Here is a 26,651-nt window from a genome sequence, read left to right as displayed (position 1 = left end):
ATCTGAAAAAATACTAGCCAAATATTTTCCGAAACAGATTAAAAACATTAAGCCAGAGCAAGAAGCTGTAAGGACCCATGATAGATGAAATGAAAAGAAAACCATCCATGGAAACATCAGAGTAAATATGAACAAAGAGAAAACTAAAAACAAAGAGAAAAGCCTTAAAAGTAACCAGTAACAGGTGTAATGGGGGTTAGGATGGCAAGTTTCAACAAAATTCAAAGAATGTACACAGATAACAGAGTATTTTCATTGTCCACAGTGGAATTATGCTATAAATCAACAGCAGAAGGATAACTAGAAAGCTGCCAAATTTTTGGAAAAGAAGAAATGTATTTCTAAATACCCATGATTCACAGAGATCTCCAGCTAAATAAGAATATGTTTTGAATTAAATGATAATAAAAATTCAACATAATACCATAGGAATATAGCCAAAATAGTGCTTTAAAGGAAATTTATGTCTTTATACATAAGAGATGGAAGGCTAAAAATCAGTTTCTAAGGGTCCATTTCAAGAAGCTAGAAAAAAATAGCAAATTAAACTCAAAGAAAGTAGAAAAAAATAACAAATACAAAAATAATCAATAAACTAGATAATAATTGTGTAATAAAGAAAAATCAATAGAGCCAATTTAATTATCTGAAAATCAATAGAGCCAAGTTAGTTATTTGAAAATACTAATACAATTATCAGAAACTAGCCTTATACAGATACATAATCTTCATAAATAATTCCCTATTATTGAACAGCTACATTGTCTCCAATTCCATACCACTGTAATTATCATCTTTGGCATACTCATTTTCTTAAAACAAATTCTTATAAATATATAATAACATATATATATTATTTGTGAAAAATTTTAAGGCTTTTGACACATATACTGCTAAACTGCCCTAGAGAAACACTGAACCTATTTTACTTCCACTAGATTTTATGATAATGTTCATATCCCTAAACAATAACTATAATTTTTTAAACTATCAATTTGGTAAAAACTAATAATATCTCATCATCTTAATTTGCATTTCTTAGGTTACTAATGAAGTAAAACACCTTCTCAATGTTGATGGGCTACTTAAATTTCACATTTGGTGAACTATTAGTGTTGTCTATTTCTCTACCAGGATGTTAGTGTTTCTTCTAGATTTCACTACTTTTTTATATATTAGAATATTAAGCCCTTAATCAAAGAATTGAAAATATTTTCTTGTTCTGTAAGTTTGCCTATTAGTGTCATTTACAGCATTTAGTTTTATTGTTGCTGCAGAGTTGTTGTCTTTTTCCTTTATGGTTTGTCTTTCATTTGATGTTTAAGAAATACTAGCCATATACTGAGATTACTATGTAAATAATCACCTGTATTAATCCCTAATGAAAAAGCATGGATAAAGATTTGATGAATCTCTACAAATGTCTTGCCCAGGAATGTAGTCTGAAATTATATAAAGCTTATCAAAGGTAAAATATCATCTAAGATTCTTAAAAACACTAGAGATGCTATTGGATTTGAGACTCTGTGGGGCTGAGTCAGAAAAAGGCAAAATTGTGATGTAACTGAAATTTTTTTTAGTGGCCCAAAGTACTTCTTCCTTTCTTTGCACTTTTTACTACTGAAGCAGTTTTTCCTCATCCCTAGTTCCAGATGTCTCCTCTAGCTATCTGCCTCACTCTCACTGAAGGAAGGACTGACACTTGTTCACCATAAGACATTAAATATATATATGCTCTCAAAATAACAGCTTGTAAAGAGAAGGCATAGGAATAGTTCTAGAAGGGAAGATCCTGAGGCACTAATGGCCTTTCTTTTTGTATCATTTTTAATTGTGGTAAAGTATACAGAACATAAAATTTACCACCTTTACCATTTTTAAAGGTATAGCTCCGTGGTATTAAAGTATATTCACATTGTTATGCTATCATGACCATCATCCACCCACAGAACTTTTTCATCTTCTGAAATTGAAACTCTGTGCCCTTTAAACAATAACTCCCTTTTTCTCCCTTCCCTAAGGTGCTGACAACCACCATTTTGCTTTCTGTCTCTATGAATTTGACTACTCCAGGTACCTTATGTAAGTGGAATCATAGTATCATAGTATTTATCATTTTGTGACTGGTTTATTTCATTTAGCATAATGCCCTCAAGGCTCAGCCATGTTGTACATTATGTTGGAATTTACTTCCTTAAAGCTGAATAATATCCCATTTAACACCTGTTGAAGGACACTTGTGTTGCTTACATCTTTTGGCTTTTATGAATAATGCTGCTATGAACATGAGTGTACACAATAACTCTTTGAGATCCTATTTTCAATTCTCCTATTTCAATTTTCTTCATTATATATCAAGTGGAAATACTGGATTGTATGGTAATTCTATGTTTAATTTTTTTAGGAGCTATCATACAGTTTTTCATAGTAGGCACACTATTTTACATTCTCACCAAGAGTGCATAGGGTTCCAATTTCTCTACATCCTCTCCAACACTTACTTTCTGTTGCTTTTTCTTTTTAATAATAGGGATCCTAATGAGTGGGAGGTATTATCATAGCGTGGTTTTGATTTTTCCCTAATGATTAATAATGTTGAACATCTTTTCATGCACTTATTGGTCATTTGTAAATCTTTTTTGGAGAAATGTGTATTCATTCAAATCCTTTGCCCATTTTTTAATCAAGTTGTTTGTTAGTTTGTTAAATTGTGAGAGCTCTTTATGGATTTTTCTTCTATTTGCAGTTCCTCTCAGTACCCTCCAAATCACACTATACAGGTAGCCTCTCTACGTCTCTCCCCACACCTGGATAATGTTCTTAATTAGAACCTAATCCAAGATGTTAATTCCAACACTAAAAAAGGGCCAGGAATGAGACACTTTAGTTCTAAAGGCACAGAACAATGCTTAAATATATTATAAACTATTTTAATATATTAAATATATTATATACACACATACACCATCATACACCTTTTCTTAACTTGAGAAATGTTTCTTCGAAACATCTTTGTTTACACTACTTAAGAAAGAAGGGGCACCTGGGTGGCTCAGTCAATTGAGCAGCTGACTCTTGATTTAGGCTCAGACCGTGATCTTGCAGTTCATGGGTTCAAACCCTGCAATGTGCTCCATGCTGACAGTGCAGAGCCTACTTGGGATTCTCTCTCTGTCCCTCTTCCTCCTTTCTCTCTCTCTCAAAATAAATAAATGAACTTAAAAAAGAAAGAAAGAAAATATTTGTTTTTTCTAATTATAAAAGAAACATACACTGATTATAAAATCTAAATATTATAGATATGGATAAATTAGAAAATAAAAGTCTCCCATAATTCCCATAATTACACCTCTAGAAATAACTGTTTTCAATAATCTAAGCAGTCATATAGAAACTCTTCTAGAACATAGCATATACACACACATTTTGCTTTTTTTACTTAACACTATATCCTGTACATCTATTCATATCAATATGAAATGTTATCTTTTATAATAGGAGTCAAAAAAGTATTTATATATGTAAACTAAAACTGAATTTTTAAAAATTCAGAAAACGCCAGACAAAATGAGTTCTAGTAAGATTAAAAACACTCAGAGTCTAATGCTGCATGAGAGAATGAGGAGGGCTGAGTGGGAAGCAGAGCCTATGGTTACTCTATACCTCTTGTACATGAGGTCTAAATCTAGTAACACAGCCTTTACAGCCTTCTCTTACCTGCCCACAGTGCCTGTACAAACTCTTTTTCACTCTGTACCAGAAATAATATATCCTCTGGTCATGCTGTATCTACAGAAATGTGTGATGAATAAGGCCAGCCATTTCCATAACATCTAGTGAGAGAACAATGACGCTATCAGCCTCATTGGTCAAGGTAAAAGACTGACGGACATGTATAGGAGTTTGCATATGTCAGCCTCCATTTAAAGCATAATTCTCTGATTGTACCATTGGTAGACAATATTTTGGTTTAGTTATTTCCTCAGTTACACAAAGAGTTAGTGTTTTCTTTTATGACTAACTTTAAAAAGATGCAAAAAAGTTATTGACTTGGCAGTCTTAACAAATGATCAAATTTAAGTGAGAGCAATTCCTCAGTGGAAAATATCACTATCATGTTCATCTCATTACATGGTCAAATTTTCTTAATCTTCTAGCTAATTTTTTCCACAGGACTTCTCTGTATTTTCTCATCTGTATTCCCTTCCTTGTCCCTCTATTTTTCTTTAAATTTCACTTTGATACTTTTATGAAGCACTTTCTTTTTTTAAGTTTATTTATTTATTTGGGGAGAGATAGAGGCAATGAGTGGGAGAGAGTGGCAGAGAGACAGAGAGAGAGAGGATCCCAAGCAGGCTCCGGCACTATCAGCACAGAGCTCAACACAGGGTTCAAACCCGTGAACCGTGAGACCATGACCGGAGCCAAGATCAAGAGTTGGTCGCTTAGCCGACTGAGTCGCCCAGGCGCCCATCTACCTCCACTTTAAATATTCACATCAAAAGGACAAACTTACCAAAAATCTTAACACCATTCAATAATCTAAAATTTAATAGGATTGGGTTAAGCATCTGGTTGGTGTGGCTTCACCATAAATTTCACATAAGGGTTGAGAGACGAAGCACAAGTAAACCCCAAAGTTGCAGAGGCTTTTAATTTTTCTAGGCCTTCAATGGCAGTGGCTGCTGCTGCTTCTCCTTCTCCTTTGTCTTTTTCATGTCTTGTTCTCTTCTTCCCCCACTGAAATTCATGAACGCTTAACTTCAAGATATCCTAGGAACAAGCAGGGCTGGAAGACTGGCTTGGTCTCCACACACTCATCTTATAATTGAAATCTTCCACGCCCTCACCTTCACTCATACCCAGCTTTTCCTTTATTCTTCAAACTCCAGTCCTAGCCTCTGTCATGTTCAGGATTCTAAGCCTGCAGAAAGCAAGACTTTAAAAAGTCATAGATAAATTTTTTTTTTTTAACGTTTTATTTATTTTTGAGACAGAGAGAGACAGAGCATGAACGGGGGAGGGGCAGAGAGAGAGGGAGACACAGAATCGGAAGCAGGCTCCAGGCTCCGTTCTTTTTTTTTTTGTGGGAAAGGACTCGCGAGGTCACCAGACAACCCAGAAATTATGACTAGGACTAGGTTATTTGATATTACTGCCCATGTTTTGCAATGTCTAAAGATGTTTCACCTCTTGGATTCTGTTTTATTCCCATGTTACCTGCATTTATTTTGTGCATACATAACCCTGTATAGATTGGACAAACATCTCCCAAATTTATGGTAACTTTATTCACATTAAAGCTGCTTTGACTTAAGTTGGGAATGCTTTCAGCCATAAGGAACAGACAAGTCTAACCAAGTAGCTTAAACTGATAGGACTTTAAAACCACAGGAAACCAGAAGTCCAAAGAAGGCTATCTGAGGGTTGTTCTGACAGTTTGATAATATCACTAAGAACCCAGACTCTGTCTTTTTGCTCTACCCCCTCAGCTTGTTAACTCTTCACTCACAGGCATGTTGACTCATGATCGCAATTTTGCTGCCACAATGCCATGCGTCATATTCCACATTTTAGAGTGGAATAAAGAAAAGGATATGCATCCAAACTGTCCTCTTGCTTCTGTTCCTTCTATCATAAAAGCATTTTTTTCTGGTTGTATCACTTTAGCCAAAACTGAATTATGCAGCTAGCTCTAACTTCAACAAAAGTGAGAAAAGGGAATATTTGTCTTTTAAACCTCCACAGTGGCAAAAGAAAAAGGCCTGGGACTGCCTTTTCAGATTCAACCAATAGTTCATGATACATGTCTATATTACGCATGAAGTGCTAGTTCCTCAGTTAATTACAGTTGGGTGCAGGACTGTTAAGAGCCCTCGTTTAGAATAAGTTCCTCTTACTGGCAGAAAAAAGGTTGAGAATGCTGATGGAGAAATTTCAAAGGGGCTGGGAGGAAAGCTACGGCCACGTCAGATGATGCTGACAATGTGGAGTTACAGACAGATGATATGTGAAAGAGAATCACTAGCCAAACCCTATCTGGAATGAAGGGAAAATTGTATTAGTGTACGTAACTCATGTCTTGAAATCCTCCAAAAGCATTAAGAGTATGATAAGGAAAGGTCTATCAGGACTATGTTTTTTTTTTAAGCAAATGAATTTTTACAAATCATTTAAAATAGACAAGCCAGACAAGCTCCCTCTCTCTCTGCCTCTCCCCAGCTTGCTTGTGCACATACATTCTCTCTCTAAAATAAATAAATAAACATTTAAAAATAAAATAAAATAGACAAGCCAATAATACCAGCTAAGAGTTAAGAATCAGACTCCATTATGATGTGCCAAGTACTAAGCTAAGTGCTTTACACACATTCATGTGTGCTTTACATTCATACAATATACATAATCTCTCAGCTGTCCTTTGAGGTGAGCACAAGCATTAATTTGCCAAATCACCCAGGAAGAAGCTCAGCCTAACACAGGAGATCATGCTTTTAACTATATCATATTACTATTTGCTAATTCATCTGTTCTCACGTATTTTCCATTCCTTTTACGTACTTGTTATTTAACATTTCAAATTCAGATGGTTTAACTCTTTTTTGTGTGTGTTACAAAAAACAAATCCAAGCAGGTAATGAAATAAACATATTTTTTAAGTGTCCATCCTGGGGTCTCTGTCCTAGAATTTAGTAACCAGTTCAAGTGTAGGTTGCTTGAACTGGTAGGTCACCAACACCATTGCTGCCTCTGAGCATCAGGTTTAACTCTTGTTTACATGTTGTAAATAGTCTTTTCTCTACTTTCTTTTCATAGTATACCTGGCTCACACAAATCCCTACGTGGCAAAACTGTTTCAATTACATCTTTCAAAAACCTAAAGTCGGGTAATTAAAACAGATTTTGTAGTTAGTTTTAGAAATCTTAGGTAAAAATTACAACTAACCTCACAGAACAAACAACCAAAACAGACATCACAACACAAAGACAATGCACAAAGGACTCAAGTAGAAACATAACTAGACATCTATTATTAGACCTGATGCCTCTTCTGTTTTATCTACTGTGAGTTTGCTATTACAGCACAGTGGCCAATATTATTTGTAGACAAATCTTGGTTCCCTGAATTATCAGGCTATCTCCTAGGACAAAACTGTTTGCCCTACACATACATGGTAACACACATTTGGGTAATCCAACCCAAATCTCCCAATCTCAAACTGCCCTTTTTTTAGCCTTTTTTTTTTATACTTTTATTTCCTTACATCTTTATTATTATGCTCCCAAAAATTTAGCTACTGAACATATATAAGATCCTGAGCATATTTTCAACACATAATAAAATCCAGACCTTTTTATTTGTCAAAAAACCCCATATATCATATGTTAAATGTTAACTTCCTCTTATTCTCTTTTTACCTACTAAAATTAGAAGTAGATTAAACTTTCTAGTTTGCTTGAAAGCAGTGTCCTTAAAGGTTAGGCCATAAAATGAAAGTTTCTACTGATTATAATAATGTTAGATTGGAAAAATAAGATAACCACGTATGGGAAAGGATATTCCTACTTATCTCTTGACCTGGTTTTCCCTAACTCTGGCTATCTTTGTCCAATAATCCCTTTTTCCTTAACTATTTGGAAGACAAACAACCAAACAAAACAAAACCTCATAATAGCAAAATCATCTGACAGTATGATTAACTAAAGAAAATAATGATTGGGGGGACGGGGGGCGCCTGGATGCCTCAGTTGCTTGCTTAAGTGTCTGGACTTAGGCTCAGGTCCTGATCTCAAGGGTGTGGGTTCAAGACCCATGTCAGGCTCTGTGCTGACAGCTCAGAGCCTGGAGCCTACTTCAGATTCTGCATGTGTGTCTCTCTCTTTCTGCCTTCTCCCAATTCGTTCTCTCTCTCTCTCTCTCAAAAATAAATAAACATTAAAAAAAAAAAAAGCCAATAGTGATGGGATGGGGTGCCTGGGTGGTTCAGTCAGTTTAAGTGTCTGACTCTTGACCTTGGCTCAGGTCATGATGTCACAGTTCATGGGATTGAGCCCCCACCTTGGGCTCTGTGCTTACAGGGAAGAGCCTGCTTGGGATTCTCTCTCCCCCTCTCTCTCTGCCACTCCCCTGCTCGTGCATGCTGCTCTCTCTCAAATAAATAAATAAACATAAAAAAAGAAAAAAACAGTAATGGGCACATACATAGCCTCTTCTCTCCAATAACCCAGCAGGCAACGTGACCTGTACCTACTTGCTATCCTACTTGTAAACACAATTTTTTTGCTTGCTAGGTCAACTGTATTTAAACTAAAATATGACAACTATAAATAAAATAATAAAAGAGACCATTTTTAGATTCTGACAAAGCCAAAGTTCATAGATTGCTCTCTTGAAAACTGTCACTGAAGTTAGAGAGCCTCAAGAGAAAATAAGAGAAAAATCACTCCAGGGCCTGAATGATTCATGTGGAAATCAGAACCATCAGATGAAGACTGTAAGACGGATCAATAGCTGAAAATGGTCTCAAGTGAACAATCTGTGCCATTCTCCTTCTCTAGTCCTTGAAAAAAAAAAGTACTAAAGTCTTCTAAAGAGACTGTTACTCCACTAATTACTTGAGGCAGTTTTTGTTTCACGGGAATTAATTCACACGGCCCTTCTTTAAGCTCCAGCTGCATCTGATGTCACTGTGCCATGGCAGCGACAAATGAGAACCAAAGGAATTAAGCTGACTATAGTGAAAAGCGTGCACAGAAGCAGTTCCAGTGCTCTCGCTGAGACTGTTTGTTTATACGCTGACCATATTCTGAATAGACTCAATCTATGTGACTTCATAGTTACAAAATTGCTGCCCAAGAGAAGAAATTTTCAAGCTGGAATCATATATAGTGGTGCTCCATCTATCTCACCCACATATATTTTAAAATAATCTGGCCTCTACTTACTCAGATTTATTAAATTTCACCATAGTCTATGACAGTTACCTTAGAAAATCCTGAAAAACAACAATAGATGAGCAAGAAGAATATAGGAGATGTTTAACCTTATGAACATAATTATTTTAAGAATGTAGGTTTAATGTACAGAATGGTACATTCTGTACAACCGAGTCTTACAGATTTGTGAACTGATGCTGACTTAAATGTCCGCATCACTTATGTTTTCATCAACTCCAACGAGACATCCTAATCCTTACTCTAATCATTTAGGCTGCACACTACAGGTTTTGTCCAGATCCTTGTTAAACACACCATAATGGAGGCCCCAGTTCCCAAAGACAAATTAGACCTCAATGACTCTAACAGGCAGTGATGGAAGAGGAAATTTTGCATGGGCCACAGATTTTTCAAAGACTAAGGCACTGCTCCTGACACAGATTTAGAAAATCCTTGGACCCAACAATGTGCCACCTCTGCCCCAAGGGGACTGAATACCTCAAGAATGGGCCCTTAAGAATCCCTGGCCAGTGTCCCAGACATTTCAGGTAGAAACTCATTATAAGAAACATTTATAGTATTTGTAAACCAAGGGGGCTTAACTGAAATACATTAACCAAAATACTCCTTTTAAGAGCTTTTAAGAGCTCAATCTTATGTCTCAAAGATTATCTCCCACATTACTTCTCTTGATTGGAAAATGTGTTTTTTCTTGAATAACAACAACTGCTCTATTTCTTCTCCCTTTAGCCTAAGTCAACACTTTCATTTCTAAAGCCAACAGTTTCTGAGTAACCAGACCATCCTGCCATTAAACATGGATGCATACGCTTGACAAATTCTGAGTGCTTTTATTAGTCAGGGACAGCCTCTTTTACTAACAAGAAAAAGCGAGTATATCAATATATAGATTACAATACAATTCATCCTACCTACCATATGGCTTCCAAAATACTGGTGGAGGAAGGAAATCATTGTCCTCTCAGTTGGAGCTAACCTACAGCTTAATGCACCTGGCCCATTGATTAATATCCTTGATCTATCTACATCTATAGTCTGGAGAATTTCCTTCTAGTGGGCAGTTGTGATTGATACTCAGAGATCTCAAATATTTAAGGATTTATTTCTGAGTGCTTTGATAGTCCTGTGTTTTTTTCAGTCCTTCTAAACTCTAATAAGTTAATCCTCTTAACACTGATATGATAATCACCAAGTTTTTATACCGATATTGTTATGTAGAAAAACAGCATGTTCTGTATAGTCAAATTCATGAACAACTACAAATGATTTCTTTTTAAAGGAACACACAAAGGCTTTTGGCTCTTCAGTTTAAATGTAAATTGTCAAAAAATTGGAATTTACCATAGGGGACTGGTTGAGCAACATTATGACCAATTGATGCAATATAACATTCTGAATCCATTAAAAAGATATTGTAAAAGAATATGTATTGGCAGAATACACCATTTAGACAAAAAAATCTTGCTGCAAAATAGTAAGTACAAAATAAACCATTTTGTTGGAGAAAATATACATAAAAAAATAGAAGGGCATACATCAAAATATTAAGAATATGTAAGGACAGAGATTACATGCAATCCTTTATTTTGTATTTCTGAATTTTCCAAGGCTCTGCACTGAATATTTATTATTTATATAGTTTTTTTAAAGGTTTTTTTAAAAGGAAAATAGTTCCTAAAGTAATTTTGCAAGTCATTTATTATACTATTTCACATCTATTATTAGTAAAGGTAACGGAACATCTTTCACCATAGAAGATTCCCAATTTAGTTTTAATATAAGAGAGGCAGTTTTTCCAGTTGCCTTTAAAAATAGCAAAAAGATTTACTGGGTCACTTCCATGTGCCTGGTTTTCTCACATATTCTATTAAAAGTGAAACACCAAGGATAGTCAGGGGGAAAAAAAAGTGGCCCACAATGTATCCACAGTAATATCATCTTATAATTTTAAAAAGACTCACCACCACCACTGAACAAATAGTTCAATTCAACTAACTTTTACTGAGCATTTACTAAGGAGGGGGGATTCTGATAAGAGGAAGTACGGTACACAAAGTCCAAAGTCAAGCCAAGATGGCACACAGGCTCAAGCAGCAAGGTCGTTTCTATGTCAAAGAGTGGAGTTCTATAGACTACCTGCATCAGAATCCTTTATGGCGTTGATTAGAAATGCAGATTTCTGGGGCTCCCAAACCTACTGACTCAGAGTCTCTGGAAGCAAGACTCGGGAATTAACAATTTAAAAGCACTCCAGATGATTGCTACATATGAAGTCCAAGAAACCCCAGTGTTGTGAAAGATCAAGCCAGGAGAACAGGGTTAGAAAAAGATCAAGAGTCTTAAATATCAGGATAAGGAAAGAGTTAATTCTATAGTAGATAAACAGAGCAGTGGAGGAGAGGCTGGGGACCAACATTTTTTTAATGTTTTTTATTTTATTTACTTATTCATTCATTCATTCATTCATTCATTCATTCATTTAGAGAGAGAATGCGCGCACAAGCCGGGGAGGGGCAGAGAGAGAGGGACAGAAGATCCGAGGATCCGACATGAACCCTCAGGCCATGACCTGAGCCGAAGTCGGCCACTTAACTGACTGAGCCACCCAGGCACCCCAACCAGCCAGAGGTTTTAAGCTGGAGAGCAGGATGGTAAGATCTGTGTTTTAGGTCAATACTGGTCATTAAAGTCTGACTTGAAAAAGAGAACTGGAAGCACTGGAGAATTCAGGTAAGCAATCTATAATGATGCATTAAAACTGACCAAGGGAAGAATAAAATCATTCCTATCCTGGTGCCAAAAAGGGGGGGTGAAAGAAGGAAGCTCATGAAGAATTACTGATGAATAAATAAGATGACTCGAATGCTGAAACATTAAAGCCAAAAATTACAGATACACAGAGGAAGATCTGGAGAAAATTTTCCAATGGTATTTTGACATCATCTAATTCATTCATTCATTCAATCATGGAGGTGTTACTTAATATGTATTAAACCCAAGTCCAGATGGTAGGTCAAAAAACATCGGAACCACTGAATTACACCTTTAAATGAATGAATTTTAATGTATGTAAATGATATCTGAATAAAGTTGTTATTAAAACACAACAAGGGGCTCCTGGGTGGCTCATCTGGTTAAGCATCCAACTCTGGATTTCCACTCAGGTCATTATTCTTACGGTTCATGGACCTTGAGAGCTTGTTTGGAGGTTCTAGCAGGGGAGCACAGCTACTTGTATACCCATGACCAAAGAACAGTCCTCCTCTATCGGGGAAGGTCATCCTCTTCAACCGAGCACACAGCTCCAGGAGGGATGCACATGGAGTGGTGAGGGAGAAAGGGGACACCCGCCTAGCCAGCCAGATCAGCCAAATCAACACTGGCAATCAATGGGGTGACAGATGTCACAGCCAGATCACCCCCACATCCTCTTATGGTTCATGGGATCAAGCCCATGGGGCTCTGTGCTGACAGCATGGAGCCTGCTTGGGATTCTCTCTCTCCCTCTCTCTCTCTGCCCCTCCCTTGCTTATGCTCTCTCTCTCTCTCAAAGGTAAATAAACTTAAAAATATATATATTAAATAAATAAATAAAACAAAACAAAACAAAACAAATGTGATATTTCTCTTCCTTAAGGGGCTCAGAGAAGCACTGGGGAGATAAACATCTGCATTGCAGTGTTGTGTCAGGACAGATGTATAAGAACACAAAGGAACATCTTACACAAACTAGGATCTGAAAGACCTAATTCATGAATAAACAGTGGAGAAAGCCAGGCAAGGGGAATGCTGCAAAGCAGGAAGAGCTCTTGACTTCAAGTGAACACCTGAATGTCATGAGGGAAAATGAGATAGGAGGCAGGCCCAGAGTGAAGGCAGATCAGGAAAAGCCCAGTATATTACAGCCTCACTACTCAAATGCAGTCCTCAATCCAGCAGCAGTGGCGTCAGCTGGGAGTTGTTAGAAATAGAGTCGTGGGGCCCCATCACAGACCTACATCATAATCTCCATTTTAACAAGATTACTAGGTGACTTCAGATGTACACCAAAGTTTGGAAAGCACTGCACTAACATACTTATTCTCAAGACAATATCCTATAGGGAATCATGAAAGAATTTCAAGTCAGAGAGTACCATGATGATATCTTCATTATACAAAAACTTTGGGGGCGCCTGGGTGGCTCAGTAGGTTAAGCATCCGACTTCAGCTCAGGTCATGAGCTCACAGTTTGTGAGTTCAAGCCCTGCGTCGGGCTCTGTGCTGACAACTCAGAGCCTGGAGCCTGCTTTGAATTCTGTGTCTCCTTCTCTCTCTACCCTTCCCCTGCTCATGCTCTGTCTCTCTCTGTCTCAAAAATAAATAAAACATCAAAAAATAAAATAAAATAAAAATCACTCTGGTAGCAGAAGAAAAACCAGATTATAGGAGTTAGAGCAAGAATTGCTTAGGATACTTTTACAAGATACAAGAAAAAATAATAAAGGGTCCAAACAAAGCATGGATAGCACCAGGAAATGGTAAGTGATTGGGGTGTGGGGTTAAAGGGGAATAAATCAAGACAATTTCTGAATTTTTGGTTTGAGTACATGGATAGATGTTGATGCCATTCACAAGACAAGAAATATAAATAGTAACAATTATAGTGGCTAACATTTGTCAAATAGGTACCAGGAATTATTCTAAGTGCTATGCATAAACTATGTCATTTAATCTTCTTAATAACCCTACGAAGTAGATATTACTATTACCCCATCCTACAGATGAGGAAGGAAGACACAAAGAAGTAGGGTAGAGTGGGATGAACAGGAAGGGAGGAGATGACGAGTTCAATTTTGAATATGCTAGGCTCTAAGTGCTTGTAAAGATGCCCATAGGCAATCATCACAGAGACCTAGGTTTGTAGGGAAAGCAAATAGGCTGGAAACAGATTTGCAAGTCGTCAACACAGGTTCATACCTAACTTTTCAGGAGCAGATCAGGCCACAGTGGGAGGGAGTTTAGGTTACAGACAGAGCCTGGGAGGACCAATATCTAGGGGGTAATAGGAGGTTGCTGAGGTTATGAAGAAGACAAAGCAGCCAGAAAAGAGAATAATAGCCACAACCAAAAAAGCAATAAAGCAGCCAACAGTTAAGTATGTTATTATGTATCAGTTACTATTCTAAACATTTTTTATATATTAAAAAATTTAGGGGGCACCTGGTGGCTCAGTCGGTTGAGCATCTGACTCTTGATTTTGGCTCAGAACATGATCTCATGGCCATGAGATCAAGCCCGGCATCAGGCTGTATGCTAAGCATGGAACCTGCCAAAGATTCTTTCTCTCAACACTCTCTGTCGCTCTCTCAAAGAAAAAAGAAAAAATTTAGTCATCATTAAAACCATATGAGGTAGGTGTTATTATCCTTATAATAAAAATGAGGAAATTGAGGCGCATGGAGGCTAAGTAGCTCATCAAGGTCACACAAAAAGTGAACAGAGAATCCAGGATTCCAACCACAATTCAAACTCTAAGTATAGGTCCATACCTTGACTGCTATGATATAGTGCCTCTCTTTCAGGCACTGGAAGAGGTAGAGGCCAAGGAAGGACACAGTTGTATCAAAGTCCTCAGAATAGTGTCTGGTCCATAGTAAGACCTCAGTAAATATTAACCATGATTATTTGATAATTATACTGCCATGGAGTCATGCATTTATGCAAGCCACAGTTTTTAGAAGAAAACAAGTAACAACTAAAGAAGGTAAAAATCAAGGTTTTCATGGAGGAATAAAAGCGAAGAAATTTCCAACGACACTAAGGCTTCTGCTCAGTTTCCTATGGCTTCAATATCCACATTTCCAAACAATCAACTTTCAACCACACTTGTGGCTACCAGTCCTTAAGCAGTGCTGCTGTACACAGCAATGACCCACTGGCCTCACAAACCCCAAAACACCTTCTGACTGCTATAAAGATTCTGTTCTAGGATGCTATCTTTAATGCTGGGTGTATTTTGCTCCATTCTACTTGTGTTTTTGTTTTATTTTTTAGAGAGAGTGAGCGAGCGCAAGCAGGGGAGGGGGGAGGGGGGAGGGGGGGAGGGGGGGGAGAGAGAGAGAGAGAGAGAGAGAGAGAGAATATCGTAAGTAGGCTTCACTCTCGGGCTCAATCCCACGACTCTGGGATCATGACCTGGGCCACAATCAAGAGTTGGATGCTCAACTGACTGAGCCATCCAGGCACTTCCATTCTATTTGTTTTAAAGCAGGTGCTGAAGATCTCTCAGGTTCTTGAGTATCCACTGAAAACAAATAATTGTTCCAGACCACTCCAGACAAATAATTGTTCTAATCAGGAGGACATGTTGTCTATAATAAAATGGTAACATATTTTCAGGTAATTTTCAAGTTAATATTATATTGTTTGTACTCTTAGGACAAAAGCTTCATGGTTGTTTTAATTCTTTCTAATTCAATAATTCTGTCTGGCCCAGATTCCCCCAAGATCAAAGAGAAACAATGAATAAGGGCAACAATGAGGAAAATGGTCAGAAAAAGCAAATAGTTTAGATTTCCAAAAGGTTAAGTTTTTGAAATAAATTTATGTATTTCAATCTAAGAGGATTTCTCAAAACACAATAAAGGCACTGGATGGCAAAAAGCATCTCACATAAGTGGGACATCTGGTCATCCTAGCCCTGAAGCAATGTACATAGAAAGTGCTATTTTTAAAATGAAATAAATGTGAATACACTACCCTGCATAAATGTAAATGATAACACTTATCAGGGAGACGTGGAATATAAAATTGACTAAAACTGACTAATTCAAAGATTTATGTACAAAGATGCTCACCATAGTCCCTGTCTTATAATAGTGAAAAGGCCAAGCAGTAAATAAATTATGGTACATGCAGATGATGGAAAATTATGCAGTCACTAAAAACATTCTTAATGAATATTTAATCATAAAAAATTTTTCACAATACATATTACATTTAAAATATCAGGGGCGCCTGGGTGGCGCAGTCGGTTAAGCGTCCGACTTCAGCCAGGTCACGATCTCGCGGTCCGTGAGTTCGAGCCCCGCGTCGGGCTCTGGGCCTATGGCTCGGAGCCTGGAGTCTGTTTCTGATTCTGTGTCTCCCTCTCTCTCTGCCCCTCCCCCGTTCATGCTCTGTCTCTCTCTGTCCCAAAAATAAATAAAAAAAATAAAAAAAAAAAAAACGTTGAAAAAAAATAAAATATCATAAAAACTACATTATGAATACAGATGAGGGGTGCCTGGGTGGCTCGGTCGGTTAAGCGTCTGACTTCGGCTCAGGTCATGATCTCGCGGTTCGTGGGTTCAAGCCCCAAGTCAGGCTCTGTGCTGACAGCTCAGATCCTGGAGCCTACTTCAGATTTTGTCTCTCCCTCTCTCTGCCCCTCACTTGCTCATGCTCTCTCTCTCTCTCTCTCTCTCAAGAATAAACATTAAAAAATACATACATACATACATACATACATACATACATACATACAGATGAAAGACTTAAGGAAGCAAATTACTAATTGACAATGATTATTTCTGGATGGAATTGGTTTATGTTTAACTTTCTTCCTTCATATGTTTTTGTATTTTCCAAATTGTTCATGATGTATCATTTCTATAAGCAAAAAATAAACTACTGAAAAGTTATTTTTTAACAGTTTTTCCAATAAATCTCTGCTTCTGTTTTTAACTCTTTCCCACTTTTTCTTACCCTAGTTTAAGCCTTAAGGTCTAGGGCAGAGGTTCTCAAATGAGGGTAGTAGGAAGAGGGATTTGGCCCCCCCATGGGATATTTGGTAATGTCTGTAGATAATAAAGTTTGGTTGTCACAACTGGGGGTGGGGGATGTTACTGGCTCTAGCAGATAAAGGTTAGGGATTTGGCTAAACATATAATACACAGGACAAGCCTGCAGAAAGGAAGGATTATCTAGCCTTCTATGACAATAGGGCCGAGGTTGAGAAATTTTGGTCTAAGATGAAAAAAATGAGTATAAACAGGAAGGGTGGGTGAAAATGCAATATTAGCTCTAGTGGCTAGTGGCTTTTCACTTCTATAAAAAGATACAGATATATACCTAAAGAGATAGATAATACCCATCTATTTATTCTGAATTGATAAATACTGAATCCACATTTTGACCCAAATTCCTTATTAAAATACACATCTCCTGATTTTATGAAACATCTCCAGGACTTCTGCTCCCAGCATGAGCATGACACTTGTCAAATAAGAAGTAAGATTTTTCTCAGCTTGAACACATAGAGACCAATTCTGAATAAAGTTTTTAAAATACTGTTACAGGGGCGCCTGGGTGGCTCAGTCGGCTAAGCCTCCGACTTCGGCTCAGGTCACGATCTCACTGTCCGTGGGTTCGAGCCCCGCGTGGGCTCTGTGCTGACAGCTCAGAGCCTGGAGCCTGTTTCAGATTCTGTGTCTCCCTCTCTCTGACCCTCCCCCGTTCATGCTCTGTCTCTCTCTGTCTCAAAAATAAATAAACGTTAAAAAAAAAAAAAATTTTTAAAATACTGTTACAACAATGTTTTAAAGTAAGATGGTATCCTTAAAGAAATAGCTGGTCATCTTATTGTATATACTTCAGTAGGGCAAAATGAAAAACTAAGTTCTCACTAGTGCAGTCTAGACTAAAAACTAGTCTAAGACAAAAGTGTTTAATTGTTTAAAACACATAGACACCCCCATACACAGAAAATAACTTATGTAAACTCATGAGAAATTACTTTCTATTGTGATGTCAGGTTCAGAGAATGGTAACAAAGCAAAAGTACAAGGATTTGAGGAAATGAAGCACCCTCCACAATCTAATTAGTTACTGAATAACAATTTACTTCATAAGAATTTGTTTTATTCCCTTTTTGAGGAGTGTGTGTGTGTGTGTGTGTGTGTGTGTGTGTGTCTGTGTGTGTATTTGATTATAACAAAGCACAAGAGAGCACTAGAATGAATAGATAAAATAAAGGAGTAGGGGGATCAAGATGACAGAGGACATCTGTCGACGTAGACAGATAACACTTGTAGATGACAGAATGGAAGGCAAGAGAGCATAAAAAGAACATTGAAGATGCATACAGGATGATTTAGACAATCAAAGGGGAATAATAAATTTTACAATTTATTCATTGCTGAAAATGAGGGAAGAGATCATGTATTCAAGCAAAAAAATGAAGAAAATGAGGGGAAATAAAATGCTGAGTAAATAGGGCAGAAAGAGATCAGAAGGAAAGGTGACATAGGGTTCATAACCCCCTGATTAAGACTGAATGAAAAATACTTTTCAAATCTTCAATCTCTGATAGGATTTCAGTAACATTTGCTTATATGGATTCTCCATGGCTCTTTTTTCTTTTTTTTTTAATTCAAATGATTCTCTAGGGAAAGATATACAATGTCTTCTGTCCATGCAAAATCCTCCCATTCTTCTGCTTAAAGACCAGAAGGGTAGGGGCAGAATTCAATCGCTTTGTCATTTTTGGTGACTTATTCATAGCAGACACTGACTATTCTTTCTGATGGGCAACAGTTTTCAGCCACCAGATCTGAGCAGAGCTATTCATCATGAGATCTTATCCTCTGCCTGGCCTGAGATGAGCAGGACTTGACTATGCATAGTATTTTTCCTCCACTGCCTACACAGCAGAGTGGAACGAGAGGGCACATGACCCCTAGCAAGGGCAACCAGGATTCTTCTACCAGACTCTCTTCCTCCAGGCCCAGAGCTGGAAGATCATGTGGTCGGCAGGTGCCACTGACCATCTTTTTCATCATGAAAAGAGCTGTCATGTGGATGAAACCAATGGTAGACAGCATAATCTGACATGAAAGTCAGTGACAGAGAGCCCAAGAGACCACATTCTAGCTTTGAATCCATGCACCTGGGTGTTCAGGTCATAGAAGCAAATAAAATCCTTTTTGGCTTTGAGTCATGTTTCTGTTACTTCCAACTAAAACAGCTCTGGCTGGTAAACTGTTTAACACTGTCAAAGAGATGTTTGTTAAGTCAGTATCTCAGAACTATGATGTATGAATTATCCAGACCCTTTTTATTTATCTACTACATACTAGCTGCCATCATAACTTGAGGTAATAAGTTTCATAAATGTAAACATAATGTTTAAAGCAGAAATTCATTTTACAATGTTTATTTTTGAGAAAGAGAGAGACAGAATGAGAGCAGGGGAGAGGCAGAGAGAGAGGGAGACACAGAATCCAAAGCAGGCTCCAGGCTACGAGGTGTCAGCACAGAGCTCAACATGGGACCCAAACCCACAAACCGTGAGACCATGACCTGAGCCAAAGTCGGATGCTTAACTGACTGTTACCCAGGCACCCCCAAGTAGAAATTCATTTTAAATAACATATTTATTTATTTCAAGATCTAACAAGAATCCCTGAGATTTGATGTTATAAAACTTCTATTATTCTTGATGTTAAATACTTCATCATTTTCCACCTTCACCTTTCTAAGTTAAGGAGTTCTGCCTTTCTAATCTACCTTCTTTATTGCCATAATCATTTTACTTCTCCCATTCTGAAACTCCTCTAGTTTCCGTGTGTTTTTACAAAGAAGTAGAAACCCCAAACATACACACAGGATTCCTGGCCAGGAAAATGCAAGTTTCTGTATGAGTGACTAAGGAGAGACAAAACTTGTCTTTTTAGTGCCCGGCCTCCCTCCAGTTCAGCACTGTGAACACAACAACATGTTCACAACACAGCAGCACATCAGGCCAAAGGAGGTAGACAGATGGTCCTCGTGAACACTTAGAAGTGGACAATGTACTTCTCCCTTGATTTCAACCAAGTTTGGAGTCTTTATTTTGAAGTCAAAACATAATCACACCATCCCCAAGTTCCACAACTGGCAAAAACCTCTATGGTACAAGGAGCTGTTTAATACTAATGGCTGCTGGTTTAGGAGACTTCCAGCTGAGGAGGGCTTAGAAAAGAAATGGAGAAGGTCCGAGGCATGAAGAAGCCAGGGATAAGTTTCTGCAGTTTAAAAATCTGTATCACCACAAACCCAGACTGGCATTACAACCAAGGTAGATGGAACAGGACAACTGTTAAAAGGCAAAAGTGACCAACGGGCATTTTAGCACACTAAGGACCTAAGGACTCAAGGCATCAAAGGCAGACCCTATCAATAAAGGTAAAGGGGTAAGTGTGTGAAGGAAAAATTAAATAAATCACCTAAAATCCTTTTCGATCCACTCCCACCTCCCACTGTGAATGAAACTCCACAGAAGTGACACCTCGGTTCAGGCCTCTAGAGTAAGTATCTCTCTATTGGTTGGGCTAACGTGAAACCATAACATACATTTTGAAAACAAACAACTCTTCCTGCTGCCCCACTGGGCAAGCACAACTCCAGTAAATAGGAGTTCATTTAAAAAATTATCCTTTTAGCCACAAAGAATTAACTGGGGAAGAAAAGAAGCTTAACACAAGGAACTTTTGAGGATGATGAAAATGTTCTATATCTTGTTTGTGGTAGTGGTTACATGACAGAACATATCTGTCAAACTCACTAAACTGTACATTTAAAATGGGTGAATTTTATTACATATAAATTATACCTCACTAAAGTTGTTGGAAAGAGAGACAGAAAGGCAGGTGCTGGAAGGAAAGGAGAGGACAAACTCCCCAGGGAGACAAATGGACAAAGTCTGGGATGACTCTGTGGGAAGGAGACCTGTCAGTCAGGTGGAATGGGAGGAGTGGGGTTGCCCACATGATACTTTACCGAGGGCCAGGCCTTATTACATAGAAACTCCTGGCTAGGAGTTTCAACTTTTCACAAGACCTTATACTTCATTAGGAATTGCCTAAGTAGAGACGAATACATCAAACTCTATCCTCCAGTGGGCTATGTGCCCCTACATTCTCCCTATGGAGGCAAAATCCATTATAAAGTAAAAAACTAAGAAGCTATATTACCTTTGGAGACAAGATGTAAGGAAAGAGGGTTTGCCTGTCCTCTCCCACACTTTCTTATAGTGCACCTCCACCGTGCCCCAACCCTTTGGAGGTAATGGTTAAATCCCAGGAACCCCATTCATAGACCTTCCTCCAGTATTCCCCTACTTTGAACTGCTAAAAGCACCAGATAGATTTGAAATGTTCATCTGGCAGTAGCAACTCTCATTAAAATGAGAATTCCTTTGTACTCTTTTAGCCACTGGGCAATACACCAAACTTTCACACTTCAAGAGACAGTAACAAATTTCAAGAGGAAATCATGAGCTTTCTGCTGTGCTCAAGCAGTCTGAAGAAGTATTTCTTAGTAGCTTACAGGTTACACGGAGTCTGCAAAACTCCATGACATAATGGGAATTAATTTCCAGTTTCCAAATCTAGAGCTACTGGTGTTAACCTATGCTGTTCCCTCTCCTTCCCTTCCTGTACCTAATCCATCACAGACACCTGCCTCTCAGCTTTGTCCTTTTCTCATATAACTTCTGCCTGTGCCTCAGTCTACCAGAGCTTCATCACTTCCTATTTTGTTTCCTACAACGGTTTTTTTTTGGTGGGGTTTTTTTTTTTTTTTTTTTTTGGTTTCCCTGGCTCCCAGCTCTCCACGCTATTACTCATCCTGTTCAACATGCCTGGAAATGTGCTTACTTGTTTAACCACTTCTTTGTACCCTGCTCCATTCCTACAAGTGAACTAATCATCTCAAACTATCATTTAGAGTCTGTTTCCCTGCCATTAGAGACATCGGGAGGAAATATAGATGGAAGGGGCAGGACAGGATACTTGAGGAAATCGAATGTATTTGCTAAATCCTATATCAAGCACATGATGAGACATGAGGTTTCTGTCCTGCTTTAAGATGCTGAAAGTACTCTGAGAAATTTAATTGCAACACCCAAATATTAGAATTTCCAGGATTGATGGTAGGGGGAAAATGGCATAGAATATAAAACAGGAACTATCCCAGAAAAAAATCTAGGCCATGTGGCTTCAGTAGGTATGAAGAAATATAGTGGGAAAGGAAGATTACAGATATACAATCTATTGGCCTAAATTGTAGTTTCATCTAGGAAAGTTTATGTTGCTTCTCTAGTAGGGGCTTTAGTTTTTGTACTGTTACAAAACTCAGCATCCTGATACACAATGGGACTCCTAATTAAACAACTTCAGGTAATCTTGGGCATTCTAGGGCATTTATGGTGTTATCCATGATGTTTGGGAAGCTCATGTGAGGAGGACTACCATGACATTTTACTGCTGCTGGTGATCTATCCAGGCCTAATTAATAAACTCTGCTCCACAAATGCTGAATCCTTCGAAGTTACTGAAAGCATCTATGGGTGACATTATGATTCAAATATCCACTGGCAAGTCAAGACTAGTAAATATTTTCAAAATCAGAAAGCAATGAGATATCATAGCCACCTTTAATTCTTTTGGGAACAAGCCAGGTGGATCTAAACACAAACTGACCCACAACTGTGATTATACTAAATATCTCTGAATTATACACTTTTATTTTTTTGAGAGAGAGTACACACACACAAACACACAAGAGGGGCAGAGGGAGAAGGAGAGAGAGAATTTTAATCAGGCTCCACAGAGGGTGATGCAGGGCTCCATCCTGTGACCCTGCAATTATGACCTGAGCAGAAATCAAGAGTCGGATGCTCAACCGACTGAGCCACCCAGGCGGCCCCTGAATTGCAGACTTTATTTTTTTTTAATGTTTATTTATTTATTTTGAGAGAGAGAACGTGAAAGCTTTTTGTTTTTTGGGGTTTTTTTTTAATGTTTACTTATTTAAGAAATGTACACTTTAGGGGCAGCTGGGTGGCTCAGTCAGTTAAGCATCCGACTTCAGCTCAGGTCATGATCTCACCATTTGTGAGTTCGAACCACGTGCTGACAGCTCAGAACCTGGCACCTGCTTTGGATTCTGTTTCTGCCTCTCTCTTGGCCCCTCCCCTGCTCGCTTACTCTCTCAAAAAATAAATAAACATTAAAAAAAAATTAAAAAAAAGAATTGTACACTTTAAATTGGGAGTTGCATGGTATGTAAATTATATCTCAATAAAGCCTTTATTTTATTTTTTTTTTCTTTTTTTTTTTTTTTTTTTTTATTTTTATTTTTTTTTTTTTTTTTAATATATGAAATTTACTGTCAAATTGGTTTCCATACAACACCCAGTGCTCATCCCAAAAGGTGCCCTCCTCAATACCCATCACCCACCCTCCCCTCCCTCCCACCCCGCCCTCCCTCCCACCCCCCATCAACCCTCAGTTTGTTCTCAGTTTTTAACAGTCTCTTATGCTAATAAAGCCTTTATTTTAAAAACCAACAAACAGGGGCGCCTGGGTGGCTCAGTCAGTTAAGCATCTGACTCTTGATTTTGGCTCAGGTCATGATCTCATGGGTTGTGGGCTGAAGCCCTGAGTCGGGCTCTGTGCTGCCAGCGAAGCCTGCTTGGGATTCTCTCTCCTTCTCTCTCTCTGCCCCTGCCCCTGTGCTTCCTCTCTCTCTCTCTCTCTCTCTCTCTCTCTCAGAATAAACTTAAAAATAAAATAAAATAAAATAAAAACATTTTAACCAAAATGTTGGTTTCCAGAAATGTTATATCCTGGGAATCTAGCTATTGTCCTTAAAATGTTTATGCTGCTGGAAAAATTTACAAAATGGAAGCCCTGATAACTTACTATGAGAAAACCATTATCATTTTAGCTACAAAGAATAAACTGAATGATCTCTTGCCTTTCACTGTTATGGGAGCTGATATGTATCACATATCAAAATCTGCCTTTAAACTCTGAATGACATTTTTTAAAAAGGCACTTTTCAGATTTAACCACTACGTTGAATACCATAATTATGGCACGTCACTAATACATCTTTCCTTATAATCTACTCCAGAACTTCCTTCCCTATAATCCTCTGTGAGGGAAAAATCCTTGTGTTTATCCATTGATTTAACCTCTAATGATTTCCCTCTTCCTCTAATAATCACTACCCAAGCTTCTATCTCTAGAATCATCCAACCTTCCCCACGTCCCAACCCATTCTCTAATTTCTACTAATAAATACCACACCAGCTGTCTCCCTGCTATGGAGGTAACAACAGGTTATTTATGCTCCTGGATATTCAAAGTAGGTCAAGAATATAGGAAACAGACTGTGAGCCCTGTGCGGGAAAGGGCTGTGTCTTGTTCATTGTTAGAACCTCTCAATATTAAATAAAGTACCTGGCACCCAAGAGGTGCTCAATAAATATTCTGGCCCACCATTAAGCTAAGGCCCATTCACAAAAAGAATTAACCAACAAATAGCCAAGTGAGGAGATTATACTTAGGCATAAATGTATTTAGAAGGCAATTTAAGCTCAACTCACTTTTGATGTCTAAACCAGTCTGTCTTTACAATGCCTAAAAGCCAAATTTTAACAGTGTGTGATGAAGCTATGACCAAAACTCAAATCCTTGCAATTTAAAAATCACAGTATTTTAAAAAAATTTTTTTCTTCAAAATTATCTTGGGAGAAAAAAAGCTGATTTAACACCAAGAGCAATTTATTATCCAGTCTCTAGTTAAGCAGCCCACAATTAGGCAGCTCACTGATGGACTCCTCACCACAGTGAAGAGTAGAGGGCTATACAAAGGAACTAAGGAATGTTTACAGACCTGTATCTCTTCATGGCACTTCTCAGTACCTACCCTCATATGTTCATTATGAGGAATAAACGAGTTAATATTTGTAAAGCACTTAGAGCAGTACCTGGCACATAGTTAGCACTGGATCAATGTTTATTAATAAAGTAACCGAATCAGTTCCTAATTGCATTCATTCATACATTAGAGGCCTACAATGCCTAAGAAAATTACCAGGTTTAGAGAGAAGTTCCTACTGTGAAGTCTTTAAATGTATGACTGGAAAAAAAGGGGACCTAGAGAGTGTTTCAAGCAAACTCCTCATTTCATGGTTGAAGAAATTAATCATATACCTCATATTTGTTGAGAAATTCACAGGCTGCAAAAGCTTTCCCATCTATTACTAGGTCTGATCTCACAACAGCCTTGTAAGAGATGTCGGGCAGGTATAATTAACTCCATTTACAGATATGAGACAACCAAACAAAAGAAGTTAAGTGACTTGCCCAAGGTCACACGGTAAGTGAAAAGGCCTGGGCCAGAATCCAGGTCTCTTGATGGTGGGTCCAGACTTCTATAACATGCTGCAACTTTGGTCCTGGGTTTACTTTGGGTCACATTTGGAAGCAATGATTCTAAGATCCTAAATGGAGATTCTGCCACAAACGTGAAGTTGAAAAGTTAAGGCAATTCTGTTAACTGGAATTAAGGGTAATTAACAGTTAGCAAAACACCTACGTACACTGGAGTTATAGTATAAAATGCCATGACTACATACATTCACAAAGCACCACACCGCCTAAAACAAATTTTCATAAGTGTTCAAAGGGGCAGTTTTCCAAAATATGCCATTCATAGATTACCAGACCCGGAGAATACTGATGTCAGTGTAAGAAAGAAAAGGCTGCCACTTTCCTTAAGGCTCGCCCCAGAGGATGGTGAAGCCATGGAGCATAACAAGGCTCTAAGGGATTCACGTAGGTAGCAAACTCCCAGGGACAAATGAGAGCCGAGCATCCGAGCCCATGAATCATCTCGCATTTATCCGGCTGCATCTTCAAGGGCTCACCACCCCCAGGGAAGCAATGTGAAACCCGGCTTCAGGGGTGAAAAATCGACTGGCGACCGTGTTTGCAGGACTCCAAATAATCTCACAGAAAGGCTGGCTGGCGGTAGAAGTGGCACCGCATACCAACACAAGACGTTATTTTAAGCGCCTGTCCCCAAGGGAGGGACCATCTGATCCACCCGATCAAGCATCTCCCGCAACCAGGCGTTTTCCGAAACCAAACCGGCGGGCAGGGCAATCCTGGCGGCGGCCCCCCCTTTCCAATCAGAAACACGCTGAGCACCCAGCCCAGGAAGCGTGGCAGGGGCCAGAGAGACCCCCAAGGCAGGCCTGCGCCCCGAGCGCCCGAAAGAGGAAGGCGCCTCTGCGGCAAGCGGGCCGGGCCGGGGGTTTTGAAATGATCGGGAAGGGGTGGTGCAGCCGCGCCGGCCCCCGCGCCCCCGCCCCTCCCTAGCCCCACAGCGGGCGGTGCCGGGCCGCGCGGCCCCCTCCCCGCGGCGCCTCACCTTTGTGTAGAGCTCGGACGCTGCCATGGCGGGGCCCCGCGGCGCCGACGCCCCCCGCCTGAGCGGAGGCCGCACCTCGCCTGGGCGGCCGCCCGCGCCAACTAGGAAGCGCCCAGGCAGCCGCCGGCTGCGCGCGGGGCAGGGCCGGGCGGGGCGGGCAGCGGCGGGCGGGGCGGGGCGGGGCGGGGCGCCTCAGGCGCGGGCGGCCCGCGGAGACCTCGCCATCACTCCCGGGCTCGCCGCGAGCAGGCGCGAGCGCTCCGCGTGCCCGGGGTCCTCGGGGTCGCAGCCGCAGCCCCCTGGGCGGCCGGTGATGCTGCCGCTGCCGCTGCCGCCGCCGCCGCCGCCGCCGCCCTGTGCATTGTGGGAGCGGGAGGAGGCTGCGCTCCGGCGCTGCCACAGCGGCTGCTCAGGGCTCTCTCCGGCTCACGCTGCCTCCCCTCGGCTGCCGGCTCCGAGCATCCT

At 39.3% G+C, this 26,651-nt stretch overlaps 1 protein-coding gene across 6 annotated transcripts in view; it reads right to left on the bottom strand.

Annotated features, from left to right (window-relative positions):
• Positions 1 to 26,269, bottom strand: part of MYO5A (myosin VA) — a 198,693-nt gene extending 172,424 nt beyond the window's left edge. For all 6 annotated transcript variants that reach the window (XM_042941987.1, XM_042941991.1, XM_042941992.1 and 3 more), the window contains exon 1: positions 26,187 to 26,269. In XM_042941987.1, the coding sequence (XP_042797921.1) occupies positions 26,187 to 26,213 (27 nt within the window). In that variant the 5' untranslated portion in view covers positions 26,214 to 26,269. The remainder of the gene's footprint in view (positions 1 to 26,186) is intronic.
• Positions 26,270 to 26,651: the final 382 nt, after the last annotated feature.

This window comes from Panthera leo, chromosome B3 (assembly GCF_018350215.1).
Source record: "Panthera leo isolate Ple1 chromosome B3, P.leo_Ple1_pat1.1, whole genome shotgun sequence".
In the NCBI taxonomy this organism is placed as follows: domain Eukaryota; kingdom Metazoa; phylum Chordata; class Mammalia; order Carnivora; family Felidae; genus Panthera; species Panthera leo.
This window is presented reverse-complemented; position numbering and strand designations above follow the sequence as displayed.